The 17,172-nt window shown below is 45.4% G+C and overlaps 1 protein-coding gene across 3 annotated transcripts in view; it reads right to left on the reverse strand.

Moving 5' to 3' along the window:
• The window catches only part of GALC (galactosylceramidase), a 271,332-nt gene extending 259,353 nt beyond the window's left edge, over positions 1-11,979 (reverse strand). Inside the window, exon 1 of one of the 3 annotated variants that reach the window (XM_069637935.1) lies at positions 11,778-11,979. In XM_069637935.1, the coding sequence (XP_069494036.1) occupies positions 11,778-11,918 (141 nt within the window). In that variant the 5' untranslated portion in view covers positions 11,919-11,979. The remainder of the gene's footprint in view (positions 1-11,777) is intronic. The other 2 variants (XM_069637936.1, XM_069637938.1) reach the window with 2 other exon arrangements.
• Between the last annotated feature and the right edge of the window lie 5,193 nt (positions 11,980-17,172).

Consider the following 17,172-nt stretch of genomic DNA (forward strand, 5'->3'; position numbering starts at 1 on the left):
TACCTGGAATCCAACAATCTACTATGTCTATGACAATCGGGATTCCGGCCCAGACACGTGACCGAAACGGCTCCGATAGACTTAAAAACCCAAATTGAGGTACTGAAGGACAAGGGTAAATTAGCACCGCTACTTCTCCTCGACCTTTCTGCAGCATTTGATCTAGTCAACCACCAGATCCTATGCAGTCACCTCCACTCTGCTGCCCACTTCTCCACTTCAGCCACGGCCTGGATCAAATCATTTCTGAGCAATAGATCCATGAGGGTCTTTGCTCCGGCCGCCTCCGCAGATCCAGCTATCTTCATTGCGGCGTTCCACAGGGATCGTGCGTGTCACCCACACTCTATAACATTTTCACGAAACCTCTCTTCGATGTGCTTGACTATGTGGGTGTCTCCTACACCATCTATGCAGATAACACCCAGATACTCATTCCCATCACAGGTGGCTATCTAGCTGACTCTAAGGCCCTCAACGACGTCTACCTGGTCATCCAATCTTGGATGGCCCAACACCAGTTATGCCTAAATGACGACAAGACTGAGCTCCTCATCTTGGGCACGTCGCAGCGCCTTAGCAAACTAGAGCCTTCCTACAAGTCTTTTGCCATTGACGGCAACACCATCCAAGTCTCGAAGGACACCAAAACTTTAGTTTTCTACCTAGACGCCACCTTATCCTTATCTCGACAAACAAACGCAGTCAAATCAGCCTCTGCATACCCATGTAAACTCATTGCAGCCTGCAGACCGTTTCTGACCACCCCCAACACTGTCACACTAGCTAGAACCCTCATCATGGCCAAAATTGACTATTGTAGTGCCCTCTACTTAGGAACCAGCCAAGAGAACCTGAATAAACTTCAAACAACCCAAAACAACGCTATTAGAGCTGCCCTAAACATCCCTCGAAACCATCACATTTCCGAATCCAGAACCAATCTAAAGTGGTTACCTGTGAAACAGAGAATCTCACTGAAAGCACTGGCCCTCTCACACAAATGCTTGGCGAACAAGGCCCCCCCCACCTCTGCTGCCGGTTGTCCCGCCACTCGACATCCAGACCTCTAAGAACCGCCCAGACCCACTGTTTAGCGATTCCGAGGTTCAAACTCCAAAGAGCGGGGGCACAAGCTTCCCTGTTTTAGCTTCCAAGCTATGGAATGCCCTCCCCGTTACAATCAGATCTGAAGACTCTTTCAATACTTTGAAAGCCAAAACCAAATCCTGGCTCTTCAACCAGCACTAGACTCGCTCCTCACACCTTGCCGTCACACTCCTTTTATCTACATAGACATTTGCCATGCCCCATGTCTTACCTGCATTGTAATTTATGGATATAGATCTGTTTGCTTATTATCTTATGTTTAGTATTATATATGTATATATGCACTGAAATGTAACCTTGTACATACTTGTAAATCTTTTATGTACATCTTTATGCTCTGTATGTAACCTGTGCTTAAATTGCGCCCCGATGCCTCTGGGTCTGATGGTTTGCGCGTTATAAATAAACAAATACAAATACAAAAACCACTTTCCTAATAGAGTCATGAGTTGTTGTCACCTTACCTTTTCACTAGCAAGAACTGGGACTATGAAGAGAAAAACCGACCCAAGGGAGATCAAGGGTAGAAATACTGAGACGAGGAAGATTAGGGAGAAGTTGGTGAATATACTACTGACAACTACTGTATTTATTTCATTTGATTTTTAAAGCACTCACACAGCCTGCGGGCATCGAGGCGCTGTTACATTGTTTGCGTAATTGTTTTTTTTTGCCTTTGTTGCGTATTTATAACAAGCTTAAATACCCAGAGATTTCTAAGCGCGGACCCAGGGATCGAACCTGTGTTGCTTTGTGTCGTCTTGCTTCCAAGGTGAAAACGTTGCTGCTGTGCTATCCTCCCGGGACGAGGGAGAAGCGCAGAGGCATGAGAATCATCTTTGACACCCCCCAAGAAACAGTCTAGTGGTTACTGGCTTCCAAATGGTCCAACAAGAGTAGATATAAAGAAGGGAAACCAGGAAGTGTTGTTAAGCCCTCACTGGGGGAGCAAGGAGCAGGAATGCTATGCTGAAGCAGAAGGGGCTGTGGACCAGAGGCACTTCCAGAGAGAGGCAGGAACCTTTGCACGCCAGACAATTGCTAAGGACTGGGGGAAATCCAGGACAACCCCTCTCTAAAGGACTTGACAGAGAGTCTAGTCCTCACTGGAGAAATCATTTTTCAAGCCGCCCAAGAGCAGAGATGCAGCAAGCCAGCCCTGTAGAGGAGTGAGGAATCAGACGCCTGTTCCGTGGCGGTAGAGCCAATGAAAAGGGAATGAGATGCCATCAGAGAAACACAAGAGTCTTTAGAGGCCTCGTGGAGAGGGAGCCCGTCTGCTGACGGGGAGAGAAGAGACCCGACCGGTTAAGCCAAAGCAAGGAAGAGACGTGCAGCAGTGTACGCAAAAGAAAGCTTACTGCTGTGCAGCCGCTGAGGGCAGAATGCTGACCGCAGCTGTGAAGAAGTCCCATACTACGCCCAGGACAGACCGGAGACTGCAACAGCATTTCCCAAAGGTAGAGAAAGGGTTTGTCCAGCTGGTGGGAGGCGGTGAGAACGAAACAAGTTAAACAGATACACGCCAAGATCCCGAGAAGCAGAAAGGGATAACGAACAAACTGTAAAAGCGGGAACAAACTTTGTAAAACTTTGTACTTGGAACAGTACATCAGGTCTGTTGAGTTGCACTTTGAGTGAAGTAGGGGTAGAGAACCCAAGCCAGCAACACATCAGTGTCTGGGACCCATATGAAGTTGGGCGAGGCCCACAAAAGTCAAACTCACGGGTCAAGGACCCATACAAGATACACAGTCAAGGGGCTGGGACCCATAGCAAGTTGGGGAGAGCCCAAGAGAATATAAAGGCGGTCTGGGACCCACACAGATGAAACAGAAGTTGAAGAACAAGTCAGGGAAACCCTGAGATATCCCAGAGGAATCTGGGACTCATATGAGAAAGAAAAAGGTACCAGCTGAACAAAGAGGTTGAGGACCCGTTGCCAAAGGAAGAGACACGTATTTGAATTACAAGTTCTACAGTCTACAATTACAAGTTCTTGCCACCTTCACCTCCAACTTTCAGTGCTAGGCGGATGACACGCAACTATCTTTCAGGCTACCCTCAGCCGCCTCCTCCTCCCCACTCATATCCGACTATCTGTCCGCTATTCAGTCATGGTGTGCTGCAAACGACCTCGGCCTCAACACCACTAAGACTGAGTTTGTTCACATTGGGACCCCTGCTCCCACTTTCACTCTGGTCGGCCTCCCTGGGACATGCACCCGCACCCACCTGTGAAGCAAGAAACCTTGGTGTCAGCTTTGATTCCACTCTCTCCTTCTCCTCTCACATTTCAGACATCTCTAAAAAGTCTATCAGCTAAACCTCCTCAGAGGTACTCTACCCTTTATCACTTTCGCCCAAAGGCTCACTGTCTCCAGACTCCTGGTTCTCTCCAGGCTGGACTATTACAACAGCCTCTTCCTCAACCTCCCTTCTTCTGCCCTGCGCCCTCTGCAACTCATCCAGAACAGAACCGCAAGACTTATTCTTGGCCTCAAGCTCAGGGGCCGCTTCTCTCCAGTGCTGAAATCCCTCCACTGGCTCCCCATGGCAACAAGGATCAAATTCAAGAACCTTTGCACTGTCCACAAGGCTTTCTGGGTCCTTGGACCCACCTACCTTCAACGCTGCCTACCTAAATACTGTGCCTCACAAGCCCTCCGCTCATCTACCTTCAACCTTCTGCGAGTGAGCCGGTTCTCCAAGCAGAGATTTGGTGGGGGGATCCTTATACTCAGCGGGTGCCTCCCTCTGAAATAGCGTACCTGCCGCCCTTCATCTCGGGCTGATCTCCTGAAATTCCGGAAACCCCGCAAGACCTTCCTCTTCTCCTCTTTTTCTCTCCCTCTACCCTGCTAACCTAGTTCTCTGTTCTTTCCCTCTCTCCCTCCCATTCCTTACAGCATGCTGACCTGCCGCACCTCAGAGTCTTAATCGTCTGCGGGACCCCTGCCAGTCCTCTCTCTCTCTCTCTCTCACTTGCCTCAGGGCCCTAAACCCCACCCACACTCAATACACTGAGAAATTAACCCAAGAGAGTGGCTCTCTCTGCACTTACCCCAGTCTCAACCGAGCGGGTGCACTTGGTCCTCCCCCTCCCTGTGACCCTCTGTGCACTTTCTCGATCCGCACGCTTCCGCCTGAAGATCGTCTGTCTGTTCTCCCTTGTCTTCATCCCTAATAGCACTGTTAAACAACTGTTAGGCCTGATGGCGATTCTGCAGTTTATTTGCTGTATCCCATTCTGGTAAATGTACTTTTGACGCACTTATTCTGTCTGTGTAGACTATTATCGTCTCAGATTTTCAAGGGCCCTACGCAACTGTTGTTCACCATCCACCCCCATGTTCCCACCCTGCTTGAGCGCTTTGAAATGCTTGCCTGTATATAGGCACTATATAAATAAACAATACAATAGAGTACAGCCTGGCAGGATAGTGTTCCAGACTGGATGCTACAAGGCTAAGTTCGAGAAAGAAACAAGGGGGAGGGTCTTTCCCACCGGATACAAGGGAAGTCTATTTTTGTAATAAGGGGGTATAAAGTTCATTCTGGCAGGAAAGTGAACCAGACTTTACCTTGCTCTTTTCTTCAGTTCACAAACGTAAAGAGGCTCCCCATTAATACTTGGAAATTGTGTTTAAAGATTCAGTCATATTTTCTTCAAGAACTGGACACCAAATCCAGAATAAGAGACGTCTTCTTTTGGATTAAGAAGATGCCCAATGTTTCTTAGTTTTGTGTAAGGGATGGAAATAGGTTTGGCCAAAGGACGGTAAACACTTTATGTTACAAGACATCCTGACAGAGTCATTAGTGTTTCTGTTAAGGTTGGGCAACCCCTCATAGTAATAGGGCAAGATCGTTTTTTTCCTCCTTTTCTTTACGTTTATAATAAAAGTATTTGCCAACAAACATGCCACCACTGTGTCATACTCGTACTTCTGCACCATTACATATAATTTTCAATACTCAAAAGGTAATGTCACATATGCATGTTTATAAGGCACCAGTTGGCCTGGGGAGCCAAAAGTAGCTTCTTGGAGCTGTTGGTTTCATACTAACCAGCCTCTCCCAGGCTATATCAAGGAGCTAAAAAACGCCCAGACATTTTGAACCCTGGATCTGATTTTAAGAGGTGTGGTAACCACTTTGGAACACAATGTTGTCATCACTATGCAGCAAAATAATTCATATAGCTTTGACAAAGCTCTTGAAAGGCTGCCTATTTTATTTATTTTGAGGTGCTTTCAAGTAGTTGAACACTGAGAAACAATTAGATTTCAGTGTTATTTCTACACCAATCCTATCCAGTGTATAACCCTATCCACAGAAAAAGAGGCCGGCCATTTGGATCAGAGCGTTGGCCATCTTAAGCCTTAGCCTACGAATTTAGCATGGTGGCCTTCAAAGAGAAGATGTGCAATGTACCATGCAGTCAAAATGTCTTGCAAGATCATTCTGAAGGTGCGCTCACTACTCTGTATGAAATGGCTCCGATGGAAGGTCTTCTTGGCATAAGAATGTACCCAAGCTTGTTGCTTTGGCACAGGGACCGCAATCTATTTAAGCCACCCTTACCAGGCACATCTGCAAGAGACCTTTAATACTACCGTCTCCAGGGATGTGAAACCGCAGAACTGTGTTGCTTTCTTTAAAAGTCATTTGATCCAAATGGAACACCATTCCCTGTGCCCGTATCATATACATTAATCATAAAGGCTGGGCATTTTATGAGGATTCAGGTCACTAGTTTACATTGCTGCAGATCCGGTTCTGGGTGAATTGTCTATGCGAGTAACAGGGTACACCCAGTCACACCATGAACCACACCGGTCTCTTCCCTAGGGCAACTTGATGAATTCTAGATCCAGAACAGTCTCTTGCAGAATCCTGGAATTAACTCTCTAGTGGCATAGGGAGGCCTTCAGAAGAGGGCGAGCCTGTATCAAACATGGGCCTTGGCCAGGCATCATCATAAAAGCTTTATTTTGTGCCATCCTATTGGGCAGTAGGCGGTTTGAACTTTTATAGCTTATTGCATACTTTTTTGTCAAGTCATTTTTATTAAGTCTCAATAATGAATAAATCCAGAATATAACATTCAGCAATTAACAATAGTAAAATGGGCTAATCAAATAATCCAGGATAAAACGAGTACTAGTGACGGTGCATAGCGTTATAATAAGAACAAATAAATAACACCGCGAGTGACATTAGACTGGAAGCCTATTCATTGCCGAGGCATGACACTTGGGAATGCCCTCGCTGCAGAAATATTGTACAGGGAATTGCAGCATCGCCTTGACACAAATCAAAGAGTGCATATACATCTGTCCCCATTCAGCACGGGCCTAATAAAGGCTAGATGTCTGATCGAGGGTGGGGCCAGCCCCAGAGTTTTGGCGGTGCTGGATGACAGTTTTAAAAGCTGCCAGTGAGTGAAGTCAATAACCGTTGGGCTATAGACCTCCATTTAAATGTATCCGTCATCCCAATTCAGACGAGTTTTAGATATGCAAACAAATGCTAGTCGTCGGCGTGTGGCCATCTAAAAGCAGAGCTGTGCAAGTCATTGGTGGTGTGGGCCATTTGAAAGCCGAGCCGTGCTAGTCATTGGTAGTGTGGGCCATCTAAAAGCTGAGCCGTGCTAGTCACTGGTGGTGTGGGCCCTCTAAAATCTGAGCCGTGCTAGTCACTGGTGGTGTGGGCCATCTAAAAGCTGTGCCTTGCTAGTCACTGGTGGTGTGGGCCATCTAAAAGCTGAGCCATGCTAGTCACTGGTGGTGTGGGCCATCTAAAAGCTGAGCCATGCTCGTCACTGGTGGTGTGGGCCATCTTAAAGCTAAGCCGTGCTAGTCACTGGTGGTGTGGGCCATCTAAAAGCTGAGCCATGCTAGTCACTGGTGGTGTGGGCCATCTTAAAGCTAAGCCGTGCTCGTCATTGGTGGTGTGGGCCATCTTAAAACTGAGCCGTGCTAGTCATTGGTGGTGTGGGCCATCTTAAAGCTAAGCCGTGCTAGTCATTGGTGTGGGCCATCTTAAAGCTGAGCCGTGCTAGTCATTGGTGGTGTGGGCCATCTTAAAGCTAAGCCGTGCTAGTCATTGGTGGTGTGGGCCATCTTAAAGCTAAGCCGTGCTAGTCATTGGTGGTGTGGGCCATCTTAAAGCTAAGCCGTGCTAGTCATTGGTGGTGTGGGCCATCTTAAAGCTAAGCCGTGCTAGTCATTGGTGGTGTGGGCCATCTTAAAGCTGAGCCGTGCTAGTCATTGGTGGTGTGGGCCATCTTAAAGCTAAGCCGTGCTAGTCATTGGTGGTGTGGGCCATCTTAAAGCTGAGCCGTGCTAGTCATTGGTGGTGTGGGCCATCTTAAAGCTAAGCCGTGCTAGTCATTGGTGGTGTGGGCCATCTAAAAGCTGAGCTAAGCTATGGACTGGTTCTGCCATTGTGCACGATGCAGTAAAGCCTAGTAGCATTTAATAATGAACTGCCTGCCAAAACAGCCAACAAACCACCAGGAAACACGCCTCTTTGGAGTGAGCAGACATGGTACATGCATGGTTTACACAGATCTCACAGGCGTGTGTTTAGTCAGCCCAGCCTCCAATCGAGTGAATTGCATAAATCACTAGCTGGTGTTGTTTAAGATGGCTGTATTTTGTTTAAGAAGTCCCTCATAGTTTGCACAATGGTGTTTGTTTGGCAAGCGTGCATGTCAGAAGAGGAGCAGCGATAAGGACTTAGGGTCGCCATCCAATATACAGTGGCATTGAAAGAATGCAAACTGAGGAGCAAAGTCCACTCTCTTTTGACCAGGGGGCCCAGGGCTTTAAGTGGGCCAGGGCCAACCGGGGCAGGCCCCGGCAGTCTCCAGAAGGGGCTCCCGAGCCGGCGCCCTGCCATGGTCCACCCCGACTAGCCCCAGCCAGGCGACACCTCAGGCAGCCCTGTTAGAGGCTACACGGTTACACGAGCTGCCTGCAGGCTTTAAAAAAACAAAATACTGACACCTGCAAGCAGCAGGTCTAGCCATGCAGCGCCATGGCTGCCTGATCGTCTAAGTTCTTGAAACAGGAGGAGAGCTCCTGCTCAGCTCTCCTTTTGTTTCGAGTAACTAGTCTTCTCGCTAGGGGGCGTGTCCTTAGAACATTGTATCAACTCGAGAGTTCATTGGAAAGGAGACCGAGAAAGCTTAATTTTAAACTTGCCTTTAAAAAAAATGTATAGGCACTTTAGAAACTTTGCAATTTATATTTAATGAATATCCTTGTTTTGCGTACTGTAGATGTCAAGTTGTTGTGTTTTGTATCAAATGAGGATCTTTATTACAATAATGCCTTTCCAGGGCAGCAAATGGGTGGACATCAGGAGGCTTTGCCATAAATGGTCAATACAACAATTTGTAAACGATAGGTCACATCCCTTCTGCATGACGAGACTACGCAACCCCCTCCTTGTTACAAAGTGTATTGGGCGCCATCAGCGAGGTCTAGCTTGGGTCTCGTGTATGCCATGCACATCACACGTAGGGTGACAAAACAGAAGAGTGGTGGAAAGAAGGTATGGACAAATAAATAAATCACAACCACCGGTATCGCTCAGGCAACCCTTCAAGCATTGTTTTTCAGCCTCTTGAGCCATTTGAGAAGGGGAAAGCACATATGCAAATCAGGCTCCGTTGGGGCGAGTTGTGGTCGCAGAAGGGATATGATGGAACTGGGCCGGAGTGCCCCTTTTGGGGTTGAGTCGAAGCCTTGCACATGGTCTTTCACCTTTTGTAATGGCATGGCAGGATGGAAAAACAATTGTGTGTGCCAGTGGTTTTCGATTCATCCAAGACTTTCCTGAATTAGCCCTCACCGTTTCATTAGTCATTCAGAGTAGGACAGGTTTGCCGAGATGTGGGTCACGAGCTTGCCGTGCCAGGTGATCAGGGACACAACCCATTGAGGTAATCAGGCTTCCAACCCCGCCCCAGCCAACACCTGAAATGTGAGCTGAGGGGCGGGAATTTCGCACATAGCTTTTTGCTAGTCAGAGAGTGGAGAGAAGCCAATCCTGAAACCAGCGGCTTTAAAGGGTTGCTGTGTTTGTACAGTAACATTTATTTGCACACACGGAGCAAAACTTTAAAGCTGCTAGTTTCAAGAAAAGCTTCCCTCGCCTCACTGCCTAACAAAAATCAAATGCACACACCAGCCCGCTCCCCACGGTGCGAGCGAACATATAACAACGTTATATGTTCTTTCACATCCGAGGGGATAACAACGTTATATGTTCTTTCACAACCGAGGGGATAACAACGTTATATGCTTTCACATCCGAGGGGATAACAACGTTATATGCTTTCACATCCGAGGGGATAACAACGTTATATGTTCTTTGTTCTTTCACATCCGAGGAGATAACAACGTTATATGTTCTTTGTTCTTTCACATCCGAGGGGATAACAACGTTATATGTTCTTTCAGCAGAAGGGGCTGGTGTGGATACTTGCTTTTTGTTAGGCAGAGAGTTGAGGGACGCCTTTTCTGAAACTAGCAGTGTTAAAGGATGTTGCATGTTGGCTCCTTCATGCAGGGCCAGCCTTTGCGACGGCAGCACCCTGGGCAGCAAAACAAAAATGTAGCGCCTCCCTCCAGAGTACCCCTGGTCATGAGGGGGGACCAAATGTATCTCAGCGCTCTATTATTAAATACGCCCTGCTCCAGAGAGACGGGCGCATTTAATTTCAATATGGCACCTGCCGTGCCTTCTCCCACCCCGCCTTGAAAGACTCTAATGAGCTGCCGTGGCAGGGGGCTAATGGCGCCTCGGCCAGTCACCCCAACAGCCCTGCCCTCGTGGCGCACAAATAGAGAACCAGCATTAGTTCTTTTGCGCGAACCCTCAAGAGACCACGATCGTGGAGTAGTAGTTTTAACGACTAACCCAATTCTGGGAGAAACTTTTCCATATTGATACCACAAGAGGCACATCCTGGGACAACAATCCCCGCCCTATATCTATTCTACATTCACTCTTGCCTTGATAAGGAAACCTCGGGGTCGAAACACATGTCGGCTGACCAACTTATAGACAATGTGTCTACACCACTATAAATAAACAAGCTCACTGAGCAATACCGCATCCTAGCGCAAGAATATTTGTATGCACAAGATTCACTAAAAACCTAAAATTGCAAGGTAACCAGGGCTATCTACAATTTCCTTACTAGAGGTGTGGATTCACCTCATCCAACCTGTGACCTTGCATAGATAGATCATCAGACTAAACAACAAGCGCAGCACAGGAGTGTTCATATCTAGAACCCAGATTTCTCTTTAACCCCGTTTATGTGTAATGATGGGACGCTACCATTTGATAGTATAGTCCCACGCCAGAAAAGAAAACCCCTGGGGTAAAACAGAGGGGGGAGAGAGCATCCAAATTTGCTCTGCCCCATTTCTTAAGTGGCCCCTCCCATCACCAGTTAGCCCCCCCCCTCACCCCACCCTCTGAAATGTAGGTTTTGTTGCGCCCCTGCTGGAGATCCAAGCTACATCTCACTGATGATGCCTGCACAGACCCTTCAGCAAGCACTGCGAGGGTCCCCCCTCTCAACACGGCATGCCGGCTCTAACAAGGACATGGATCACGCAGACACAGAGATGATGAAATACATGTCTTTATTACTCTACCACATAACGGCCAACTGCCGAAACCCCGACCCACGTGATCCGCTGTACTCGCCCTCTTCCCTAGCTCACAGTTCCCTTAGTAGCTCTTAAGACATGAGCTGAGAGCCATCCACATAACGATGTGGGGTGGTTGCAGGAGTCGCCTTGCACCATGACAATTCCCAATGAGCCCCAGACAATGTCTGAGGTTGCTAGTGGTCTAGTCCAGAAGGGGCATGACCGGAAGTTGGGCTGCACCGAACTATTGGCAGTGGGGGCCAAGTCAAATGTACTTATGGTCTTCTGTAGTGGCACAGCAGGCTGAAAAACAATTGTCCAGAGGGTTGCCCAGGGCTCTGTCAGTGGTTTTTGGTTTATTTAAGACATTGCAGCCATCACTCTTCAGTGCCTTACCAAGTTTGGCAAGCATAGTTATGTACCTTACAATTACTGTTTGACTTCCTCAGCGGTATGCAATGTCACTTGTTAAGACTGTAAACAGCTAATAACTGATGCGAAAACTAACTTTGTTAAATGCAGAGATGTGGGTAACCTAAATGTCACACACAGGTGTGCATCTTATCAAGAGAGAGACGCTGTAGCGTGGGCAACTTAAAAACCCCCACCCATGTAAAGAAATGGGAGAGTTATGTAGGCATCATCTTCTAGGAAAAAATGATTTGAGAAGGTCCTTTGGAAAACAGAACACTAAAATGGTCATTCTTTTTTTCCAAAATGCCAATTCTTTCAAAAAAGGTGTGGCTGTCCCTCAAAACGAATGAATGATTGCTTTAGAATATAATAAAATAATAAAAACAGGCACAGCGTTGAGTTCACAGGCCAATTTGGAGTGTGATCTTTAAAAAAAAAAAAGTAATTTTCAGTGTCAGTTTATGTGATGCAGTCCGTCAGACAGATGTAGTGGAAAGCACTCTTACTATCTCACGTGGGAACTTTATTAGCGACCCCTCATTCCCTAATGCAATGACGCCCCATACTCACCCCTCCTCCGCTCACCGCCCCTATCCCGTCGAACTCCCGTCCCAGGCCCCCTCGGTCGTCCAGCACATAGACTGAGACTCCGAGGCTCAGCTGCAGGCAAAGCACCAAGAGGTGACCACCGACGCTCGACGAGGCGGCCATGGGCACAGTCTGACAGCAGAGTCAGCTGACAGCGCACGAGCTTGCACCTCAAGCCGCGTTCTAGTCGCTTTCAAATGGATCAGGACATAGATAAAGGACTACAACATAATAGACACGTACGAGTGCGTGATGACATTCTTTGCCATGAAAGGGGTGGGAGACTACACAATGCGAGTCGCCATTTTAGGATGGGAAGCGGCTGGCACCACCTTAAGTAGAAGGCTTTTATTGTTATGGATTATGATGCTCTGTAGTGGAATTCTGCAGCGACCGGAGTGAAACTTTTGTATGGAAGACATATTTTATATTGTTGGTGTGATAGCAGTTTTCTTTAATAATAAATAAAGGGAGTGTTGTGCCCTGAGGTTTTTTTTATGTTTAAATTTGTATTAATTTTAAATAACACAAATCGGTGAACTGAGAAAAGTACATCAAATATTCAAATAACATGTGAAAACCGAGTCAATAAGCATTATTTAAATCTAAGTCAATAATCATATTGGAATTGTGTAAAAGGGAGACAAATACAGGGGAAAATCAAAGACATTATTATCTCTGATTGGAATGAGTATGTTAACAGGCCTCTTACAAAGATATTGCAGTCTACATAGATGGCAACTTTTTAGGTGAGCTCTCAACTGCCTAAGAGGCGCCCTTGAGGTTGCTCACATTCCCATGACCCGCCCTCCAAAAATGTGCATATTTGCATAACCACACACACCACCTTAAAAAGGATACAGTGTGTTATGAAACCACCCAGTGCTGGACGTGGAAAAAATTTACTCTAGGAATCATCTCCTCCTTGCTGGGGGTGTGGAGCAGTGGCAGAGCTGGGGTGAGGAGGGGTGTAGTTCCAGACCTGGTCACATCTGTTCATGGAACCCAAGCCTGGTGAATTTGCATAAAGGCAAAGAGCATTATGGGAGCATAAGGATGCCCACAATTTTACATTTTTTTTAAAATCGGAAACATGTCTGTGATAGTGATTCAGTAAGAAATCATTTTGTGCTTGTAATGGAAGTTGGACGCTGCTCTTTTTATTGGTCACAATACTCTCCTTAATAAATTTGTTTTGTAAATGGTAGGACATATGTATCAATTTAGACAGCCTCTGAACAGTATGTGATGCTTTGGCTATTTCTCCATACAGTCTTCATGGTGGGGTAGTGGCACATCAAATATGGTTAATAGGGCAAACTGGTTTCAGTAAATGTGTATTTTAACAAGCTGGTTAAAAAAGATGACATTATGCAAGTTCAGAGAAGGTATAAGACAACAGTTTTGAATCAAGTTAATATATACCATATAAAGTGAACTCATATTCAACAGTAACAAAATGTTAAGGTATTTTGCGGTATTTGGGTGAGCCCAAATATATAAGACTACCTGACATTATTTTCATATTGGGATCATAAGCATTAAGCCAAAACCAGACCTGGTGCGCCCTAAATCACTATTTCATTACCATGTGGTATTTTATCTACAATACCACTTTGGTGGTAACCCAGAATATACTTACCAGGGCACCTGAAAACAGTTATCCGTGTAACCAACCACTTAGGATATGAGCCCATTCACAGTGACCTGTCTTACCTTGAGTTTTATCACACATGGTAAAATGTAATTACCAACCGCGGTAAAAGGAAAATACCACTTGCTTCACAGCTGTCTGTAAGCTATCACAAATACCCAGGACACATAATAAACCGACCAAAGCTGACTTCTTTTCTTTTTCTGCTTTATAAGGCATTCAAATTCATGCAAAGTACAAAAGAAATTTGTAATGCTCTGAGGTTTTCTCAATTCACATTTCACTTGTAAAGATCCCCCACAGTAAATATCTTTTTCTGTACAATAGACTTCAAACACTCTTCTTTGCGATAGATGGCCAGAACACTGCTATAACCTACCTTGAAATTCATTACTAATCTTGTCAGCTCATTAACCTTCTGTTACATCTGAAGATTATTACATGGGTGGTAAAAACACATGAAAAATGTCTGTCTACATTTAAGAATGTGAAAGCACTTTTCTAGGTTGCAACTATTTGTAAAATGCACTTATCAAAAGCCCTGTCAATATTACAATTGCTCTGCGCAGCACCTGAAAATGAACTACCCACGTTTGTTAATGTGAATGTAACACAAAATTCCCCAGCCTGAAATTGCCTAAAAAATGCATCCACAGACAGCAGACACACACCTCAATCTTTACTGGAATCTTACCAAAAAGAATGCTTTGTTCTGTGTGCCTCTGCACAGCGAAGCCAGGACCTGCTCCACTCGGACTGGTGAACATTTCTTTTCCCGTCTGCCTGGATAGAGCCCGTATGGAAAGTTAATCTGCTTTTTCCTTCCCTCTCGGCCTGAATGAACTCCACAAAGTCTTTTCCCCAGCCTGCCTGCACCGTAAGAAAATGCAGCACACTGACCCACAGCCAGAGAGCCAGTGGGAGAGAGTGACACAGTGCCCAGCCCCTTAGGATAGACAGCTCTTTTTACATCATCTCTCAGTGATCTGCCCACAAACGTATGTGGGCCCACATAAAGTGTAAGAAAATGGCTGCCCCTCACAGTGACGTCATGTGCCAATCAATAACCACTTCCCTTTGTCAAGCCTCCAGAAGATTCCAAAGCGCACGTGTTTAGCTTGGCACCTATGCACAGATATTCAGGCAGCAAACCGATATCAAAAAGGTACATATTTCATGCACTTGCACTAGTAGAAATGCCTCCTGCCTACAATGCTAGTTAATTTTGTTAGATCATTCAGAAACTTTAAGGCCTAAGGATGATTTCTGTATTTCCTTGTCCCGTCTTGCCTTTAAGCACTTTGAAGCACTTCACTTGTGTATAAGCACTTTGTAGGTGCTTATACAGGTGTACAGGTACAGATTTACAGACGTGTTATCAATGCCATACTATGTCAAACAAATAAACAATTACAATTACAATTGGTTTCCTGCAGAGCGAACATGAATAATGGGGCTACTTTGAGCAACGTGACTTTTCACATTTCACATCTCCAACTTGTCACATCTTCATCACAAAATAAGTTTCATTCTTCATGTTTATCTCATTTTTCCAACCACATTGCACCACCTGTGCTGATACGATTTCATAAAATAAGCTGGCTAGTGCCATAGCTCTGCACCAACATTTTGCACCAGTGGGCCATGGACTGAGCTGCCTTGAATATTAGCAGGTATAGGTTAGAGTTTAGGGGTATTAGTAGGATTAATACATTGTAAATTTTATGCTTCATTGCAACACAGATTATATTCCCATGGTGTGGTGCTACTAAAAATACCAGCTTTTATGTAATGCCAAGTTTAAACCCCCTTTTTAACTTGTATGTTTCTATGCACTCACAATACTGACTCACACCAGATTCAGTCCAGAGTGTCACACCCGAGTCTCACACTCTTGTTGACAAATGGGATCAGTTTTTATTTTTGTTGAAATTCAGAGCCTCAGTACAAATCTGGAGCCTCCTTTTTTCCTACATGGGCGAGTAGGGGGGTGACACATCAAATATGGTCATTCGGGCAAACTGGGTTCAGCACATTTATATTTTAACAATCTGGTTAAAAAAGATGACATTATGCAAGTTCAAAGTAGGTATAAGACAAAGGTTTTGTATTAAGTTAATATACACCAAATAAAGTTAACTCATATTCGCGAGTTACAAAAAGGCCCCCAAAACTTCCAAACGCCTTTACTCTTTCAACTGTTTTACTGTGCATTTTTAATTGAACACATTTTATCATCACTTGTTGCTGTATCTTTAAAACAATTAATGAAAAATTACATTATGAAGAAATTAAAAGTCTGAAATCACCCCTCAAGATTCCTAATAAAATGATGGGTCTGGCACCGTGAGTAAGTAGAACTAAGTTACTTTAATTGGTTAAAGGGAGCAAGCGACAGGCACCCAGCCCGGCTCAACTCCCACTGCTAACTGGTTCCAGAACCCGACTGGATTCAGGAACCACATTGAACATATAGAGAGAAGCCACACAAGATAACAAACACAACACATCTCCCTCCTTATAACAAAGCATGCCAAACAAGAAGGCTGCATTGTGTTTCAAGGACACCAGCGACCCTCCAGGGTGAATGACCAAGTTGGGGGGGCCAGTCTAAGCCTGTGATACTGACCTTGACTCGCAAACTGGAAAGACAAGAAAGAAACGCAGCCGGTGAGTTGGCAAGCGATGTGAGAGACTGGTGTGTGCGAAAGAAAGATTGAAGTAGCAACACTATATCGCACAATTGAAGGCTGCGTGTGTGTGGATGAGACGCAAAGAAAGGCAGACCTGCAAATGAACTTTGAAGTAACAATAGCTGGAAGGTCAGCGTTACTTAATAACGGAGTGGTCCAGCAAAAGGAAGTAGCCCACTCGAAAGTCTCAGTGATAGGTGAAAAGATTGTAGCGATAAAATTAATGAATTGTAAAAGCAAGGTGATTGAAATTGATCCCGAGGCAAGGGGAAAGAGAAAAGGTGATTGTTGAACTTTGGATCATAATACAGTGAAGTACTCAGACCAGGAAGCACTAAGGCAAATAACATAGGAGTGTGAATTGAAACCTCGAAGGTTGAAGTGGTCTTGCAGAGGTCTGTAGAGAATAAGGCACGCACATTTGGGAAACGGTCCGAGGCCGACTGAGGGAGACCGAAGGTGTAATAAGTTAGAGGAAAGGGAACGCCTAAAAAAGGTGAATCAAGCTTGAAGAAGGGAATCCCTGCATGCGTTTTGTTTTGCTGTGAAAGGTCTGAGCCCAATCGAGGGAGACCGATGTAAATTTTTGCTTTAAGAGGTCTGAGCCCGACAGAGGGGGACTAACGTGAACTGATTTGTGAACTGTGTTTTGGAAGTTGGAATGTGACTTTAACGTGGAAGGCCAGGTGGGCCTCGATCCATGTCTTGAACTGCCTTTATGTTCAGAGCTTGAGCCAGATATTGTCATCTAGCCTACAGGGACCGCCATTCTCCGTAAACCCATAATTTCCATGCTGTCACCCTGCCAATTACATTTTAACTTGTTTTTTTTATTAGCAATGTTTTTATGTGTAAATTAACCTGTGACTGTGATGGGATGTTTCGGACTGAAAGTCCACACATGACTCCAGTTACCTACCAAATATTGACCTTCTTACTAGGCCATAAAAGTGAGCAAAATATAAAGCTCATCTTTTGAATGTTAGTGTTTAGCTCTGATGTCTGCTACCTTTACATTATCAAAAGAAAG

The sequence above is a fragment of the Ambystoma mexicanum genome, chromosome 14 (genome assembly GCF_040938575.1).
Source record: "Ambystoma mexicanum isolate Mex_15411 chromosome 14, UKY_AmexF1_1, whole genome shotgun sequence".
Taxonomy (NCBI): Eukaryota; Metazoa; Chordata; class Amphibia; order Caudata; family Ambystomatidae; genus Ambystoma; species Ambystoma mexicanum.